Source organism: Stigmatopora nigra, chromosome 17 (genome assembly GCF_051989575.1).
Source record: "Stigmatopora nigra isolate UIUO_SnigA chromosome 17, RoL_Snig_1.1, whole genome shotgun sequence".
Classification (NCBI taxonomy): Eukaryota; Metazoa; Chordata; class Actinopteri; order Syngnathiformes; family Syngnathidae; genus Stigmatopora; species Stigmatopora nigra.
In genome coordinates, this window is record NC_135524.1 from 5,301,898 (window position 1) to 5,319,105 (window position 17,208).

The 17,208-nt window shown below is 35.3% G+C and overlaps 1 protein-coding gene across 12 annotated transcripts; it reads left to right on the forward strand.

The window, feature by feature from the left end:
• Positions 1-93: 93 nt before the first annotated feature.
• On the forward strand, positions 94-17,202 carry rab27b (RAB27B, member RAS oncogene family). 12 transcript variants are annotated; one of them, XM_077737779.1, is made up of 8 exons: positions 6,234-6,424; positions 6,666-6,817; positions 6,919-6,957; positions 11,256-11,427; positions 12,355-12,443; positions 13,075-13,178; positions 13,854-13,977; positions 14,160-17,202. In XM_077737779.1, the coding sequence occupies exons 4-8, from the start codon at positions 11,275-11,277 to the stop codon at positions 14,344-14,346; spliced, it is 657 nt and encodes a 218-aa protein (XP_077593905.1). In that variant the 5' UTR covers positions 6,234-6,424; positions 6,666-6,817; positions 6,919-6,957; positions 11,256-11,274; the 3' UTR covers positions 14,347-17,202. The 12 variants fall into 12 exon arrangements, with proteins under 12 accessions (XP_077593899.1, XP_077593902.1, XP_077593898.1 ...); XM_077737780.1 differs by having other exon boundaries at positions 6,719-6,817; XM_077737777.1 differs by having other exon boundaries at positions 6,234-6,420.
• The last annotated feature ends 6 nt before the right edge of the window (positions 17,203-17,208 follow it).

Sequence of the window (17,208 nt, forward strand, 5' to 3'; positions counted from 1 at the left end):
TTAGTAATTCTTTATTCTACTGCGGCCAGTAATCAAACAAGTTTCCAAGTTTCCGAGGTGTCGAGGTGTCCCTGAAGGCACCAACAACGTCAACCATCCACCCCGGTTAAAAAGCCGAGCTTCCTCCATGATTTCGCGGTACACTCGTCCAGGTGCACGTCAGTAGATCCGAAACACTTTCTCCGACTTCTGTGCACTTAGATCGCTCTGTTCACGGAAATCCGTCTCCATTAGCACCGTGGGAGCGATGCGACGTCTTGGAGGAGCAGGAAGAAGAGGAGACGCACTGGTCAGAGAGCTGCAGCCACCTGCGAGGGCGATCTGAGTTTGTTTCTCCAACGTCAAAGGTAAACGAGATCAACATTCTTCATGATCTGCATGCAGCGACTCACACGCCCGATACAGCTGTCATGTTGACGGCGGGTTGTTTAGTAGAGCGTTTCCGCGTTAACTTGGATCTCCCAGCATCAGCGGATAGCAAGCGGTGGGCTATGAGTCATAACCCGGCAGGCGCAGAGCTGTCAGGGGCTCAGTTGTGGAGAAAGGATGCTCTGCAGCCATGTCAAAAATTAGGTTATTATTTTTATTATATTTATTAATTTGCATTTTTGAATGTTGCTCATTTAATGACCCTTGAGAATTGGAGACTTGATCCTACTAGAATAGTCTGTCACTATAATAGACAGCTATTCAAAAGTTGACACAAGATGTGTAGTCCTTTAAAGCCAGTGACTATTAAAAAAAACTTGAATAATATTAATTATTATAATATTTCTTTTAAAATCCATATTAACAATATGAAAGACGAAGCACAAAATAATTGACTGCAAAATAAAAACGATTAAACGCAGCCAATATTTGTCTGTCGGAAACAAAAAAACAAAAAGCCTGCAAAATGACAAATGTCATTTGCATCTTTTTGTGTAATACCTCGACTTTTATCAGGGAAAATATCACATCAATCAAAATTCATGTATCACATTTATTTATTTTTGCCCATAGTATTCATATATGTTTTATGCTTTGGATCTAAAGAATAAATAATTACGGTTAGTCATCATTTGTGAATTTATTGCAATCAAATTTTTATTGGAACAAATTTTACCTTAATTCCCTACACTGGATGTTATGTGCTGCAACGCTTTGTGAAATGTAAAACACACCAAATCTCCAAAGTTCAAACCAAGACATTTCGATAAAGTCCATGGCATTTGATGGTGACATTTATTCTTCATATTCCCGGAACAGTTTCATCTAGAATTTCCCTTCAGATGTCTTACTACATCTTTATCAAACATTTTTCAATCTACATTAGTTATGATATCTTGGTCATATAGAGTACACCACAGAATTTAGAAAGGTAAGATCATCCAATCTGATATATATATAACAAAAAGTTAAACTATCAAACTACTATTAGTACTACTTTTTTGAATGCCTAAAATATGTAGATCAGTGTTTTTTTTAACCTTGTTACAGTTACTGAACCCCATCAGTTTCATATGCCCATTCACCAAACCCTACTTTAGTGTCAAATAAAATATAATATTTTTCAAATTCAAGATCTATATATTCCTTCCAGCACTGACTGGCCAAACAATGTCACGTGACCAATATTAATTACTGTAATTACTTGATTCTTCATTCTCTTCACTGTGTGGATGTCCCTTGAGATTTTACCAAGAAATAGTGATTACAAGGTAATTGCTTGCCAATTAATAAAGCCCTTTCTCAAATCATATTTTTTTTAAATTTGTGTTTACTGGTTGAATGTTTGCTTGAGATCTCTCTAGGTGAAGTGTTGCGGTTTGGCTTCTGCAGTGTGCTAAATACTTTAAAGGCTGACGGTAGTTTTTCCATGCGGATGATGCTCCTGCCTTGATGATTATGTATTTTGGGACTCATAAACATTCATTCATTCCAGTTGGTTTAAGTTAATTGGGTGTCTATATCCGTCAAAAGCAGTGAATAGGTTAAACATTATGCTGAGCCAATATAACTGTTTGTATTCAACTCCTTTACTTATTTAGTGGCTTCTATGGACTTTAAAAAACATGATGTCAATATCGTGATTTAAATTGATACAATGACCAATCAATAGTTGATCATGAATTAAAAAAAAGATGGAAAGTTGGACAAAAAGAATATTACATGCATACATGATGGGAGGAATTTAAGGAATAATAACAGATCAATATTTTTGCTGGTACTCGTTCGATATATACTTTTTTCCCCCCTCCACTCTCCTGACACTTTTATTGTCGATTGTAAATCACTGTGATTACAACTTCTTATGGCGGGTCACTCTTCATAAACTGATGCTGTTTTAATGACTCAGACTGTGTGTTGATCTATAGAACAGTGGCATACAGTTCTCGGAGGGTATTGTTCTATAGAAGCTGTTTTTCCTCCACCTTTAAAGCAAAATATCACAAAATTAGCTAGCCTGAATAATTTAAATTTGGTGGTACACGTTACTAAGACATCTCTGAGCATTGATATAAATCTTAAAACATACTGTGTATATATTGGACTTACAGAGTCTGCAAAATATACATATAAAGACATTGAATGCTAATGGATTTATGGGCTGACAGCCATGCATCCCACTTACTTCTTGCCCAACATCACTCTAAAGCATCCATTTTTTCCATTAAAGTCTGAATATATTAGCATGTAATCGGCAAAATGCCATTGGATTCAAACTATTTTTGAAAATAACTAATATTAACCAAAACATGTATACAAATTAACCAATTCTAAAAAAAGAGATGCATTCTAGGTTAGCCAACTATTCAACTAATAAGCAAATGAAACCCCACCCAAAAAACAAAGATTAATTGCAACAATTGGTATTTTTTCACAGCTTTTTTTACACAGTTTAGCATTCATTCACTGAAACTGAAGGGGAAAAGCTTGTTGTGCAAGAGGAAATGGCTTGTCGAAAAACCACATGTAAATGTAAAAGAAAAGAATCACAAAGATGAGAGAGAACGTGATTAAAGCGTAAAGGAGAAAAAGGCTAGTTGCCTGGTGACAGAGACGGAACCACTGAAAGAAGAGAGTTAGGTGATGATGGGATATAAAATGAGAAGGAGGAGAGGTGAAGTTGTTTTACAAGTGCAGGGAGTTTCTGGTCACGATGCTTTACTCCTACTCCCTTTTAAGGACTATCTATCAAAAGTGGCAGTAAGAATGTTATGTTGTTGTTAATGGGAAACCACATCAAAAGTTACTCACAGTTTTGGAGAAACGTTTACTTTACAATTATTCTTTTTTCTCTTTTAAGTTGGGCAATGTGTTAACATTTAATATGTATATTTCTCAATATTTATCAATACAACAGTGTTTTCAGCTTTAGTAAAAGGTACCTTCTATTTTTAGAGGTATAATTTTATATTTTTAACATTTTTACTCGTCCATTTTCAGTGGCACGCATATAGTCCCTTTGTAAAATATTGTTATAGTAATTACTTATCATTTCAGATTAAAAACTAAAATAACAAACTAAATGCTGTTATTTATTCATTTCTTTATTTCTTAAAGATGCTTCTGATAATGCAAGTGCTGGGAAAAGACCTTCTGACACTTCCTGTTCTCACGCTGCAGCTTAATCATTTACTCTCTGAATTGTGCTCATAATGTCGTTGCTGCATGAGTAGCAACCTGTAGACAGTGTTCCCCCCCAAAAGCATATTATTATACTTCAATGCCAGTATGCATACATTCAGTTTGAAATTCCAAATTATTGGGCTATACCATGTATTTAAAATGATCACATTGCATGTATAGCTTGTTACTGGACCCTCTGACTATCATAAATAGAAAAACAAAACACACATAATAGATGTTTGTTCTTTTTATGTTATAGTCCATTACAAGTATGTGACAAACAGATAAGGCACCACTGTCTTCTAGAATATTTAGCACAAGGCCAATAATTAGCCCATGCTTCCCCCCTTTTGACATTTTTATTGTGCTGTTATTTTTTATTTTATATATTATTTTCCAAATAGGGACTAGCAGTAAGTATATGTCTTGGGTCAGTGTTGGGGAAACTGATTAGAGGTTTAATAAGACTATTTTAAATGAGAAAGCATTTCACCCACTACAACTTTTCGACTATAAACCTCTCCCTTCCTAACTTTAAACCCTGTGGTTTATAGTCCAGTGTGTCTTATTGTTTTATAGGCTAATGAGCAGCATGATTTCGGCAACCAAAATCCCATAATACAATTAAGACTCCTGTGTCCATTACTCTTGTGTGGCTTATATGGAGAGAAAAAAAGATAATTTGCCTGTAAAATGGTGGGTGTGTCTTATAATCTGTGCAGTATATAGTCCTCAAATTACAGTACATATATTTTTGAGGTAATAATAGAATGTAATAAATCCTTAGCCCTCATAAAACTCCGTAATAGTACTTTTTCCAGCACAGAATAGGATGCTCTATGCACCAAATTGCTTAATAAACATCTACTGTATCTATATGTGGAAAAAAGATAAGTACTTAATAAAAAGGAAAGTCATAAGATAAAGACCATAATAAAATTGAAGGAAATACACACTTGACTCAATACAACTTGTTTCAGGCTCTAAAATAACAAAGCAGCCACTCCAGTGTTATTATGCCATTTCCTCTTCCAAAACTCCCTCTTTGTTATTCTCACAAACACATGCCAGCTTACTTACCGTCAAGCCACAGGAGACAGGAGGTTCATACATGTTTTAAACTGTAGCGACATCACTAAGACCTTTGTCCTGTTTATTCTTTTAGCACCTTATATATTCTTTTAATGGGAAAAATGGATTGATAGTTCATGTATGTGTCAGTTGAAAGGCATTATTTATAACCGCAAAACCACTTTTTTTACGTTTTCAAGACATTTACAGAAAGTAAAAATGTAGACCTTAAGTGGGTTCATTATATAATCAGACGTCTTAAGTCAAGAATGATTACACTTGGGATATATATATTAAACATTTACTTTTTGTCTTGTTAACATCATTGTGGCCTGCAAAAAAACATGATGATCATCAGGTGAACTACAATGATCTCCATTGTGCAAGCTAGAATTGACATTGTGTTCTTCGAATCACATTTTGCCTCAAAACATAAAATATGTTTGTGAGAAGTCATTGTTGTCTTGTGATTCCAACGTTCAGGCTGAGATTTCAACTATACATGTCAGTTTGGCTGGTATAGTTTGCAATAAGCTCTATTTTAAACACTAACCCGTTTCATATTCTTCTAATAGCAGAGGAAATGTAACTGTCACCACTAGAAGTTGAGGTTGTTTATGACAGCTGTTTTCTTTCCACGGATATTATATGGCAAGATCTGTAACTTTGATTGAACATTGTGTCTCCAAGTGAGGAAGTATTGAGGAACGAACATCCATTTGTGAAGGATGTGTTCTTTCTATTTCACAAATTTGCTTCAGTGGCCTTTGTCTAGTTTGTCTTCCCAGAGTTCATAGCTCCATGTAACAAGTCATGCAGAACAAAATTATACAGTGAAGTATCCATTTGTACATACATACATGTCACCTCTATAGACAGGCCATTTTATTCTAATATATAAACCCAGGGTGTGCAGATAATTCTCCCTACAATTCTAGAATTTAAATATTTCAGATTTAGTTTTGTATGTATTTTAATATTTAATGTGGTGTATGATAGTCTTTCAGATATTTCATTGTGTAATCTTTGAAAGTTTGGTGGTTTGGTAATCCTTATAATTATTTGGCATTGAATAAATAACACTTTGCTTCTGAAATTTTGGTCACTTATAGTCTTTAAAAAACAATATAGTGTTGCAAATGTATTATTGCACTTAGATTAGTTAATACAAGTAGGTGAATGACCCTATAAGATCTTCAGCAGTGAAGAAAATAGTACAGAAATATTCTTGTGTACTAAACATATTAACAACGACAACTAGAACAGATAGGCAATCTGATTAATTTGATAAAATGTTGTATTCCCTCCTGCAATCTCATTTAACTAATTTTGAATTAAATTATATGGAGGAGCCATCTGGACACATTACCACTTTAGTTTGGTTTTAGTTTATTTGTTGCTGTCACTCCTGCAATATGTGAGTACACTTGCGCAACAGATGCAAAATGCATTTCCTCCTTGAAGAATTATCTTTTGCAGTCACATTTCAGGTCTTTGACACTTCCTGCTTTACTACTCTACCTGCATATCCGCAGGCTGCTTTCTGCTGTACTTGCTTCCAATGAATCATGTGTGTGTGTGTGTATGTGCACTATTAGGACTAACTTACCATAGCCAGGCCCCACCCTCTAATTACACAGCACAGCAGTAGCAGTAGTAGTCAGACAGAAGTAATATGCAATAGCAGAGGAGGAAGGGGAAGAACCAGAGAAGCAGAAATCTTCAAACTAGAATACAGTAGGTAATAATAAGATGACTATCCGTATGGTAGGCGTTAAGGGTTAATTTAACACCCCAAAATGTGTTTTTTTTTTAGTTATCCATTCAAGGCAATATGTTAGAGAGGGATGTTGCTAAAGTTATATTTTACTAAAGTAGCTTTTTTGTGTTATGGTAAAAATTGATATTATTCGCAATAGTTTTTTTGGAGGGGGGGTTTTAAGTAATTGTAATTGTTTGTCCTCTTTTATCTACTTATTTAGTAGTCAGTTTTACTGCCAGGTGGTCACTTGCCTTAACCGAGTTTGTCATTCAGCCAGCCACTAAGTCAGCTGATCAGATAACTCGGTGGTGCTGCTTGTGGGGGGGGTGTGGCTGTTAAAGTTCTTCGTCCTTGTCTGCCTTCAACTGAATGGTAGGCAAACAGTCAGTCGGTGTGTGTGTGTGTATGTGTGTGTGTGTGTAGATGTGAGACGGCTGGTCAGCTGCTTCCTGACGCCTCCTTTTCCCCTCCAGGACCCGGCACAGTTGAATCAGCTGAGGACCCGCTGAGCGGTAAGTCAGGCCTTGAAGCCATGGAGATGAATGCATGTGACAGGCCACTAGATAAACGCAAAGTGATTGTGGTTAAAGAAAAGTTGCAACCAAGGCATGACACAATTTGATTGTATAGATTTGTATAGTGAAATATGATTTTTGACTGTGCCTTTTGCGTGAGGTGGTTGGGTTAATATTTTGTACTATCTTCTTTATTTTGTATTTCCTACATCAGTGATATTTTAGCATGCACTAGACTTGAACATTATTTTTTTATGTGGAATAATTCCAATGCAATGTTTTTTCCCTTTGACTGAGATAAACAAGGATTAATTTAGAGTAGTTTGTTATATAATGTTGTATATACTTTGTGTAGCTGAAGAACCATTATATTTCACATTATCATGTCATACATGTTGTCAGCCTGATGTTATAATTCTAAGGTTAAAGCGGTTTGGATGAATATCATGACCTTAAAATCGCAATTTCAACTCCTACTTACCGCAACATACACTGAGATATATTATTGATTTTCTAGTTGAAACCACAATTTTCCCTGTGGTAAAGAAGTACTTGCATAACATGTGAAATTTGAAGTTGTAAAAAATGTAATTTGGAGCCTGATGAGGCTAGTTGGCCAAGATTTAGTTGACAACGCCAAAACAAGAAACAAGCAGATAAACAATGCAGTCGGGAACTGGCCAAGACACAATAGTCCTATTATTGCTGAAATATTTCTCACTAAGCAGAGAGATGATGTCTAGGCTCACATTACTTGCTGGTTGTTGAGGTTGTTGTTGCAACTAGTATCAGTTAAGGTTATAAAATCCTTAACTTTACTTAACTTAGGCTGCAATAATGTGTGGTTTAAAAACTGAGACATGTTGCAGAATATTTTTCATCAGATTTTAGCATGTTGTCATTGACATATAAGGAGAACATAATTTTATATTCAGTAGTAGTGTTAAAACAAATGATTAGTAAATCATTACTGTGTTATTTTTCAGGGACATTGAAATTAGTATAGCATAGGTATTGTCATTTATGTACAAAGAAGTGCAAGAATACCTTAAAACAGGTTTGACTGCAGAAGGAAAAACATCTGCAACGTATTGTCATTTACTTTGTAAATGTTAGAAAAGTCAATAGCTGCAGGATTGCTTGAAAGCCTAAGGGTGTTGAGTAATTCCTACTCGTCAAATATATTCAATTTGTTTCTACCCTCTCATTTTCTCATATTTGACCTACTCTATATAATAGAGCAATTTTTCCAAGAAGGTAATTTGAGATATACCACTCAACCACCTTTTTTTTAATACTACCATGTAGAATCAAGTCACCAGAGTCAAAATATTGACTAAATAAGCCAGTGACCTAAGAGGGACAGTCAAAGGTCAAATGATTTCCGATTTCTCGAACAGGGCTTGCCATACAAGTAAAGAGATTACCTCTTAAGTAAAATTTCAACTTGTAAATGTCAAGGAATACTGTCCTTTATAATTACCGGTTTGCCTGCCAATGGAATCTGAGTTGCTTTTAACAAGAACCACATGCACTGATTTGTCTTTCAATTTTGTTGTGTTTTAAAACAAATGCTTCTTTTGCATATTTTTCATGTCAATTTATTAGCCTAATTTAGTATATGCACCATTGCATGGATGTCTATTTTGGAGTTGCTCTTTATGCACCACCATCACCAATTCTAACCTTTCACATCCAGCTGTGGTAGTTTTCTGTGTTGTTTGCCAAGTAAACACCCTGCTGTGGGATTAGGAATGCATTGGAGAAGCCAAGTCAGGTGGATAAATGTGCAATATTGCTGTTAATATACAAGTAGCTATGCTTATTTGCATTGTACTGGACAGTAAACCATGTCATTCTTTTTTAGATATTTCTATTATAGAATTGGAGCTATCAAATGGTCTTAATAGAATAAGTTTGTAACAATATTAATGGTAATAGTTGAATTATACTAATAATAATAGTTGTAATAAAAGATTATTATGTCACCACACCAATATAACATTTTGAAATGGGGTTAGTCCTGTTTTGATTATTTGTAACAATTGCTGAAACCTACGAAACCTTTCAAATAGGCAGAATTAAAATGACTCTCTTATTAAAAACAGACATTTTTAAACCACCCTTTTTTTGCTTCCTAAGGTTGCAGATGACTTAAAAAGAAGAACCCAGCAGGCTCTGTCATCATGAATATCTCAGTGCTTGCTTAAGTGGTTCTGAAACACTCAAAGGTCTCAACTATGTGAGGAAACCCAGGGGAGCTGTTGACAAAATAACTGAGGGGCTGTCTTCATTTTCTTTAGCAGTTATTGATTATTGATTGTGGCAATCAAATGGATGCCTTCAGCAAAGAGCTTCATCAATGTCCTCAAAGCAGCTACAAAACTAAACAGGTGTCCGCTTTGTTTAAGTTGATTTAGACCAGAGGACACATCAGACTAGGTTTCCCTGACAAATGTCAGCTGCCCTTTCCATGTCCAAACCTTCACTAATTTCCAGTTTTAAAACATTGACTTATACATGTTTTCCTATCCAACAACTTACTGGCTAATTACGATATGGCATCATAACAATGTGGAAAATACTGGGAGTGGTTTGATACAATTATTTTTTCTAATCCTGCTCCTCCCTGTGTGTAAAAGTTATTACTTTACCTTTAAAACATAGCAGAAAGTGCAGTGATGAAGGTAGGACTCTAATCTGTATGCCTAATAATAAGGATTGTCCACTTCTTTTTCTCAATTGTTATGGTGGTTTTCTCATATAATTCCCCACAAGGGTTTTTAAATGAGAGTTTTGACATCCAGATAGACACTAATACTTGCTATGGATGTTGTCTATTGATTTCCTGAATCATTAAAATGTAGCTTTTCATGGAGAATTTTTAAATTGAAAAAATTAACAGCAATATTGCAACTCATGTATTGCTACTTAAATTAGGGAAAACATGGAAATAATATGTTTAAGTTCTTTTTTTTTCCTTTTTCTTCATGCAACAAAGACTGTTTTTGTTCATAGAGCTGCACACAGTGTCTGCATCGACACTGCTGGTTGTTTCCCTATCTCCCCTGTTGTGTTTGATTCTTCATGCATTTTTAATGTCTCTGTGGTGCTTTGTGTTTTTGTTCATCCTTGTTATTGAGATACAAGATTTAACACGCTCTTGAGACTACTTTTTCTACAATGAGTTCAATGCAAAAAAAAAAAATCTGTACAGCTGTATTGCTGATAGTCAGTAAATATTCTACTTCTGGTATAAGGAACCGCTCTGCAAAGAGATGTAAATGATATGTATTGTCACCTCACTTAAACTCTTCCGCTGTCATAATTCAGCAAAGCATTTTAGCCCGTTCTTACATGCATTCTCAATAACCACCAAGACATGACAACATATAAATAGGCCTCACTGTGCACATTTAATCACATCTACATAGATTTTTTATCTCTATTATGAAAGATAGATCTTTAAAACTAATAAACAGAATGGTCTGCATTCACAAAATGCTCAATTAGTGCTTAATTTAATCAGTTTTATTACCCCTACCCTATTTTTTTTAAGTTGTTCTTATAAAAGCAAGCACCCCATGATAACTGTTAGATTACACAAAAATGAATTATTTATGTGGGTTTTTTTCAAAGATATGAAACCATAATTGTTACAGTCATGAAAACCACTAAGATAAATACAATTAAGTGATACTTTAAAATAATTCCTCATCCTTTAGAACTGATCCTTTATCTAATAGATAGGGAATAGAGTATCGCATGAATGTCCCTGTCATCTTGAAAAGTTGAACTATATGTCTCTATTAATGGGGAGTAAGAAAATGTAGCTGTCTATCTTACCACATAGCCATAATGGACAGACCTAATTGGTGTACTTTTCTCTTTTTGTGCTATCAGAGTATGTGATTGTGAGCTATCCTGTCAGTTGACCTATGGCATCTCTATAATAAACTATTTTAGAACAGTGAATTGGAGTCGTATGACAGTAGTCTGCTCAAACATTCCACATTTAACCCTAAGCCAATGAACAGTGAAGAGAGAATGAGATCAAAAACACTGCATTCCTTTTCAATCAAACATTTATCTCTTCTAAGGGGATCTGTCCAGACTTTTGGTTTGAATAAAAAAGTGGAACAATATTTAATGATACTGAACTGTACAGGCTTTTCCATTAGTCAAAAAATTACTGTTGTAGAAACAGTTGTTTTGAGTAAGCAAAATGATGTATTACAGATGTTGCTTAATGGATGAATGGTTAACATGCATCTGTATCCATGTGTTTTTTCCAGGTTTCTATTGGTCATCACTATGACTGATGGGGATTATGACTACCTGATAAAGCTCCTTGCCCTGGGAGACTCTGGGGTGGGGAAGACAACATTCCTGTACCGATACACAGATAACAAATTTAACCCCAAGTTCATCACCACAGTTGGGATTGACTTTAGGGAAAAAAGAGTGGTAAGGATTTCTCTATCATTTCATCTGTCTTATTGTCTAAAATTGTCCTGTTCTGCTGCATGGTCACGTAGAATGGTCGATCTGAGGGGGTTTATATTTACTGTATGTTTCTTTAAGTCCGGTTATTACTTTACAGAGCCCCTTTAAGGTCTTTTTTTTCTTTATTCACCAGATAATATTAACTGTGAATAGTTTAATTTCCCATTGTAACTTTTCCTAGCCTTTGCACTCGTCGTCACAGGGTTATTGAATTGAATTTCAGTTTATTTTGTGAATGTAATTTATTTTCGTCTGCTTAGATCATACGTTTTTGCTACTTCTTTTTATTGAGAAAATTGCATAAGGTCAACATATTACATGAGAAAGATTGTCATGTGGCTGCTCCTAATTTGGAAGTGGGGAATGGTTGCATGGGAATTTGGCTGCTTCCCAGCTCTCTGAAATCTCTGGAGTGAACCTGATGCCTCTTCTGAATGTTTCCCGGGGAGGCATTTTTGAAGTTTAGAAAAATGACTGTAAGCCAAAACAAAATTGACTCGTACTTGTAACTATATTGTTTGCTTTTGTATGCAATTTACTTCTTGACACAAGTCTACTTCCACCTGTCTGTCACCTTGAAAATGCAATCAAATACAGTATTTCACCTGGGATTTCTTGTTATAAAGTGTGTGAACCGACTCCCAGTAGTGCTAGAGAGATGACTTGGTTTCTTTTGGGACAATCAAGAGTGTTCAATGACATTTAAGACTTCCTTCCAACTGATGTAAAAATGCTTGCAGTGGTTCAAAGTGCAGAACATCGTCAATTTTCTTCTTTTGAAATGTTCAATTATCGCTTTTTGTTGCGGACACCATCAGGGAAAATGGTTTTCTCTTCAGTTATTTATTTTTCTCTACTTTACCTATCTAAAGTGACACTTTCCCTCAGATGTACACAGCTTCCAACCCAAATGGAATGACAGCTGGAAAAACCTTCAAGGTTCACCTACAGCTTTGGGACACAGCTGGACAGGAAAGGTAGATGTCTTTTTATTCATTTTATTTATTTCTTTGTGGAAAAACTGCAAGCTCCCTCTTTGATACTGGAAAATGGATTTAAAAACACCAAAGTCTGCCCACTACCAGAAGAGATGACTCATAGTTATGTCTAATAATAACTAGATGTGCGTCATGTACTGTACATACAGAGAAGTACTCTCTATATGTATGTTTTTTTGCATGTGTTTTGCATACATGATCTGTTAAAAGGTTTTGATGTATTGAATTATTTCTTTCTTTGATTTATTACTATTATTATTAGAGGAAAGATGACTCAGTATAGGATGACTCAGGCACTTTGATAAGTTTTATAATTATAGTTTCAAGGGTTTTAAATGAAAAGGGAAAAGCAAAAAAAACAAATACATGGAGTTTTCTTCTCCTACATACTCGCAGCCTGTCACTCATTGTATTTTTCTGCATTTCTGTTTGCGTGCAGTGTTTTCATTTACATTTACATTTACTGCCAGCATATTAGATTTTTTTTGTGTGCCTTTTTTCACAGTCTGTATATACCAGACAATAATAACTTGGACATGCTGCTTTTAGACAGTATTAACGTACCAAGGTTGGATTTATGTAAAACCCTCATTTTGGATTTGGTTTCCAGGTTTCGCAGCCTTACTACGGCGTTCTTCCGAGATGCCATGGGATTCCTTCTAATGTTTGATCTCACCAGCCAGCAGAGCTTCCTCAACGTCAGAAACTGGATGAGTATGTTATTGATGTCATTGTTACGTTCTGTGAACCGGGCGCTTCGTCGACGGACGCGTGGTCGACGGACACTTTGTCGCCGGATTCGCTTGCTCTCAAAATTTTGTGGTCTAAGAATGTACCTTAAAAGGTTTAATATTAAAGCAGGGGTGGGCAATCAATTTCATGAAGGGAATTCATTGTGGCTATAATCAGCACCATGGACAGAGGTCACACCTGTTCAAACTGGACAGATGACCTCCGAAGCCCTGATGCTGCCACACAAACTCAAGAGACTTCATTAGAAGGCCACCTTTCTAATGAAGTCTATTTAGTTTGTGTAGCAGCATCAAGGCTTAGGAGGTCATCTGTCCAGTTTGAATAGATGTGACCTCTGTCCATGGTGCTGACTATAGCCACAATGAATTCCCTTTGTGAAATTAATTGCCCACTCCTGCTTTAATATTAAACCTCTTTTTAAAGTACCTTCTTAGACCACAAATTTTTGAACGCGAGGGAATCCGGCAACGAGTTGTCCGTCGACCAAGTGTCCGTCGATGAAACGTCCGAGTGCCTTTACAATCAGTAAAAGCTGCATTACCTTTATGTTAAATGCCAGATATTAACACACAATAATGGTTTTAGCCTTAACTTACACAATGAAAGGTCAATAGGGTGTTCTGCGTTGCCTTGCAGGTCAGCTACAGGCCAACGCTTACTGTGAAAACCCAGACATAGTGTTGGTTGGAAACAAGGCTGACCTGGCTGACCAGCGTGAGGTTCAAGAAAAACAAGCAAAGGAGCTGGCAGATAAATACGGGTAAATACAGACTATTTTGCATCTGATTTTGATTGAAATACTCTCAAATTTAGGATACAAGTCTGCAAATATGCCTGTTTAGTTTGACTTCTAATTCAGTATGGTTAAAAATATCAGGGTAGATTCAATATTAGTGAATCTGGCTGCAAAAATAAATAAATGAGGTCACTTTTTGATGGCAGGGTCCCGTATTTCGAGACGAGCGCTGCAACTGGGGTGGAGGTAGAAAGGGCTGTCATCACACTGTTGGACCTGGTCATGAAGAGGATGGAAAAATGTGTGGAAAAGCCACCTTCAGAGCCTTCTAATGGCACTGGGTCTACAAAGCTCTCGGCAGCACAGCCCGATGAGAAGAAATGTGCATGCTAGAGCTCAAGTGCTTATTCTCCAAGTGACCAAGTGTACTCTCTACTCGCCACACTTTTTTTTGTCGTTTCACATTTTTGCTTGCATGCTTCTTTGGTGTCACTGTGTGTTCTCTCTGACTAAAATTGACCTACTTTCTTTATGTTTTTCATTATTACTTTTGCCTAAAACCTCAATGGGAGTGGAGCAGGGTTAAGGTACACAAAGTACTGCAGTTGGATCATGCCGGTCTAAATTCCATTTTAGTTGTAAGACACTGTTGAGTCGAGGCCAGGTACGTACTTGTTTTCATTTAACCTCTAGTCTCCTTTCTTTGTCCTTACAGTTAAATGTTCTAATCTTTTCTTCACTTCCCAACAAGGCTGCTTTTTGCTTCAGTTGTCTCAAATGAATTTATTTAAATTCATCACTCATTCTAATGGTTATTTATTTGAAAGTATTTTGCTCTTTTTGTGTCATACCAACCTTTTTATTGCCAGGCAAATGGTGTTGTCCACGTCCTCAGATTGGAACAAATGTAGTGGCACTGCAGTCTGTACTGTATAAAAGTCTTGGGCCTCCAATTGTTACATTGTTGTGAGAAGCTTTTGTTAAAAAACAACAACAACAAAAACTTCTGAATCTGCCAAAACCTACCGGTATAGTATATTTTTGTGAGGATTAAGATAAAGGTGCGGATACACTTTAGTACAGTACATTTTTATGCATACAGTAGACTAAAGTAGAGATAACTAAATACTTTCATATGGATAGTTTCATACCTTTAAAATATTACATATAATGGTGGCCCAAGACTTATAAATATACTGTGCATATTGACATACAGGCAGTTGCATTTGTTATGCTAAATTACATGTATTCTTTTTTAGTGGAAAACAAATACATCTGGAGTTACTGTACATGATTATCACTTGAGTGTGATGAAATGATGCCTTGTCCTTCTGACTTATAGCAAAGTATATTTACTTTTTTTTCTCCATTATACCTAGAATGCAAACTTCATAACAAATAGCTGCAGTTTGTTTTCTTTACATGGTTATTTTTTTCCAGTCAATCAAACAACGTCTTGAATTTCTTTGTACAAAAAAAATCTATTTATTTACACTTTAATGGTTTCCATCAGTTAAAATGTATTTCAAAACCTGGATGACTTTAAACTTATACATTGTTTTGTGCAATTCAACCAACCATTTAGCCAAAATCATGACACCTCTATCTGCCTTATATTATGGGAAATGTGTGTTGAAGTGTTGATTTGCACAAGAAACAGAAATTACCTTATTGCTACATATGATTTTTTTTCTCTCCATTGTTGCATTTGATGGGATCTCAACTTATTATATTACCCTCCACTCATATCATTACAGAATGAGTTCAATATAAGACACTTTGTCTTGTGCACAATGGATGTGTTCAAAAGGTTTATGTGACCTTAAGCTTTGGCTTCAAATTATCACCTTTAATCTGCCAATGTGCCAAATGCAAATAAAGAAATAACTTGATTAAAAAAAATATATTTCTTTTCAACTGAAGAACACCTCAGATAAAACTACTTTTACATTTCTTTGTGGGTGTGCCTGCATGTGCGTGCCAACATTTGATGAGCGTGCCATATAAATCTAACACACCGTGGTAGCATTCTAATCCTTCCTTACCAGAAGGAATTTTGTAGTTTGCAAAAGAATGAGCTTTTTTTGGTTCTATGTTTGGTTCCTGTTTGGTCTTTTATTTGCCCACATGTTGGATTGAGTCAATAAATGTGCTGTTGCATCATGTAAACACTTTAGTACCTTTTTTGTCAAGCTATTATTTTTTTTGTGTGTGTAAGAGAGCCTCCCAACATTTAATGATAGTTATTTAACAACATCGTAATTGTTTTTTTCTCTCTCTCTCTTGTATAAATGAATTATGTTATATTATGATATTAGCTGGAACTTTTTCTAGTTGAATTTTAGACAAATTCTAATCCAAATGTATAAACATTTAAAAATCTTCAATGAACTCAAAGTATATATGTAGTATTGGAACACTTTAATTGACCCCAATTCAATCATGTATTTTGAATAAAAAGAAATCATCTCATGAAATATGTATTTAAACATGTTTTGGAATGTTGAAATTAAGTGAAATTTTACTTTTTTTTTCCCAATTCTAAGACATATTTGAGTATTTTCAGCAGTGCTTCAACATACATGGAGGTTTTCAACCAAAAGTAATGTTATTATTCCTTTTTTTCTGAGCAGATTAATGTCACATTTTATATTGAAGTTGTTTCCAGAAACAATTTCTCCAGATTTCTTTTCAATCACCAATGTTTCTATTCTATAATTTCCAATATGAAGTAGTTTCCTCATGATTTAATACTTTTAACTCAGGCTTTTTCTTTGCACATCAACGCTACTCCTCCCGACAACTATATTTTGAAAGAATGATTTACTTTATCCAAGTGTCTATTAATTTCTAATTAGGTTCTTCCCACTTTCTTCAATGTGTCTTCTTGACTGATGTACCTCTTAATGCATGTTTTCCCATACAATTTTAAAAGTTTACAATGTTTAAGGAGTCATTTTGTGCCTGTTACTAACTCTTCTCTCTGTAAAGCGTAAACTGCACATTGTTCTGTTTGCTAGATGAAAAAAAAAATCTAAGTTTCCTAAGAGCTTTTATTTTTGAAACTCTTTCTGGATATTTCCCAGATGACTGCTGTTTGTAAAGTTTTTGTTCAATGCCTGTGTGTTATTTCTTACTAATATTTTCTCGTTTATAGGTTTGTGGCACTGCCAGGCAGCATGTTTGAAACCATTGAGAATGAAATGACCGTGATGCTTTTGGTGTTGCAAATAAATCGGTTAAATTTTGGATGTC

Bases quoted from the DNA above. Each gene is read 5' to 3' on its own strand.
- rab27b (XM_077737773.1), top strand. From the start codon at position 11,275: ATGACTGATGGGGATTATGACTACCTGATAAAGCTCCTTGCCCTGGGA. The intron at 12,444-13,074 runs GTAGATGTCTTT...TTTGGTTTCCAG, and splicing joins GACACAGCTGGACAGGAAAG to GTTTCGCAGCCTTACTACGG. The intron at 13,179-13,853 runs GTATGTTATTGA...GTTGCCTTGCAG, and splicing joins CAACGTCAGAAACTGGATGA to GTCAGCTACAGGCCAACGCT.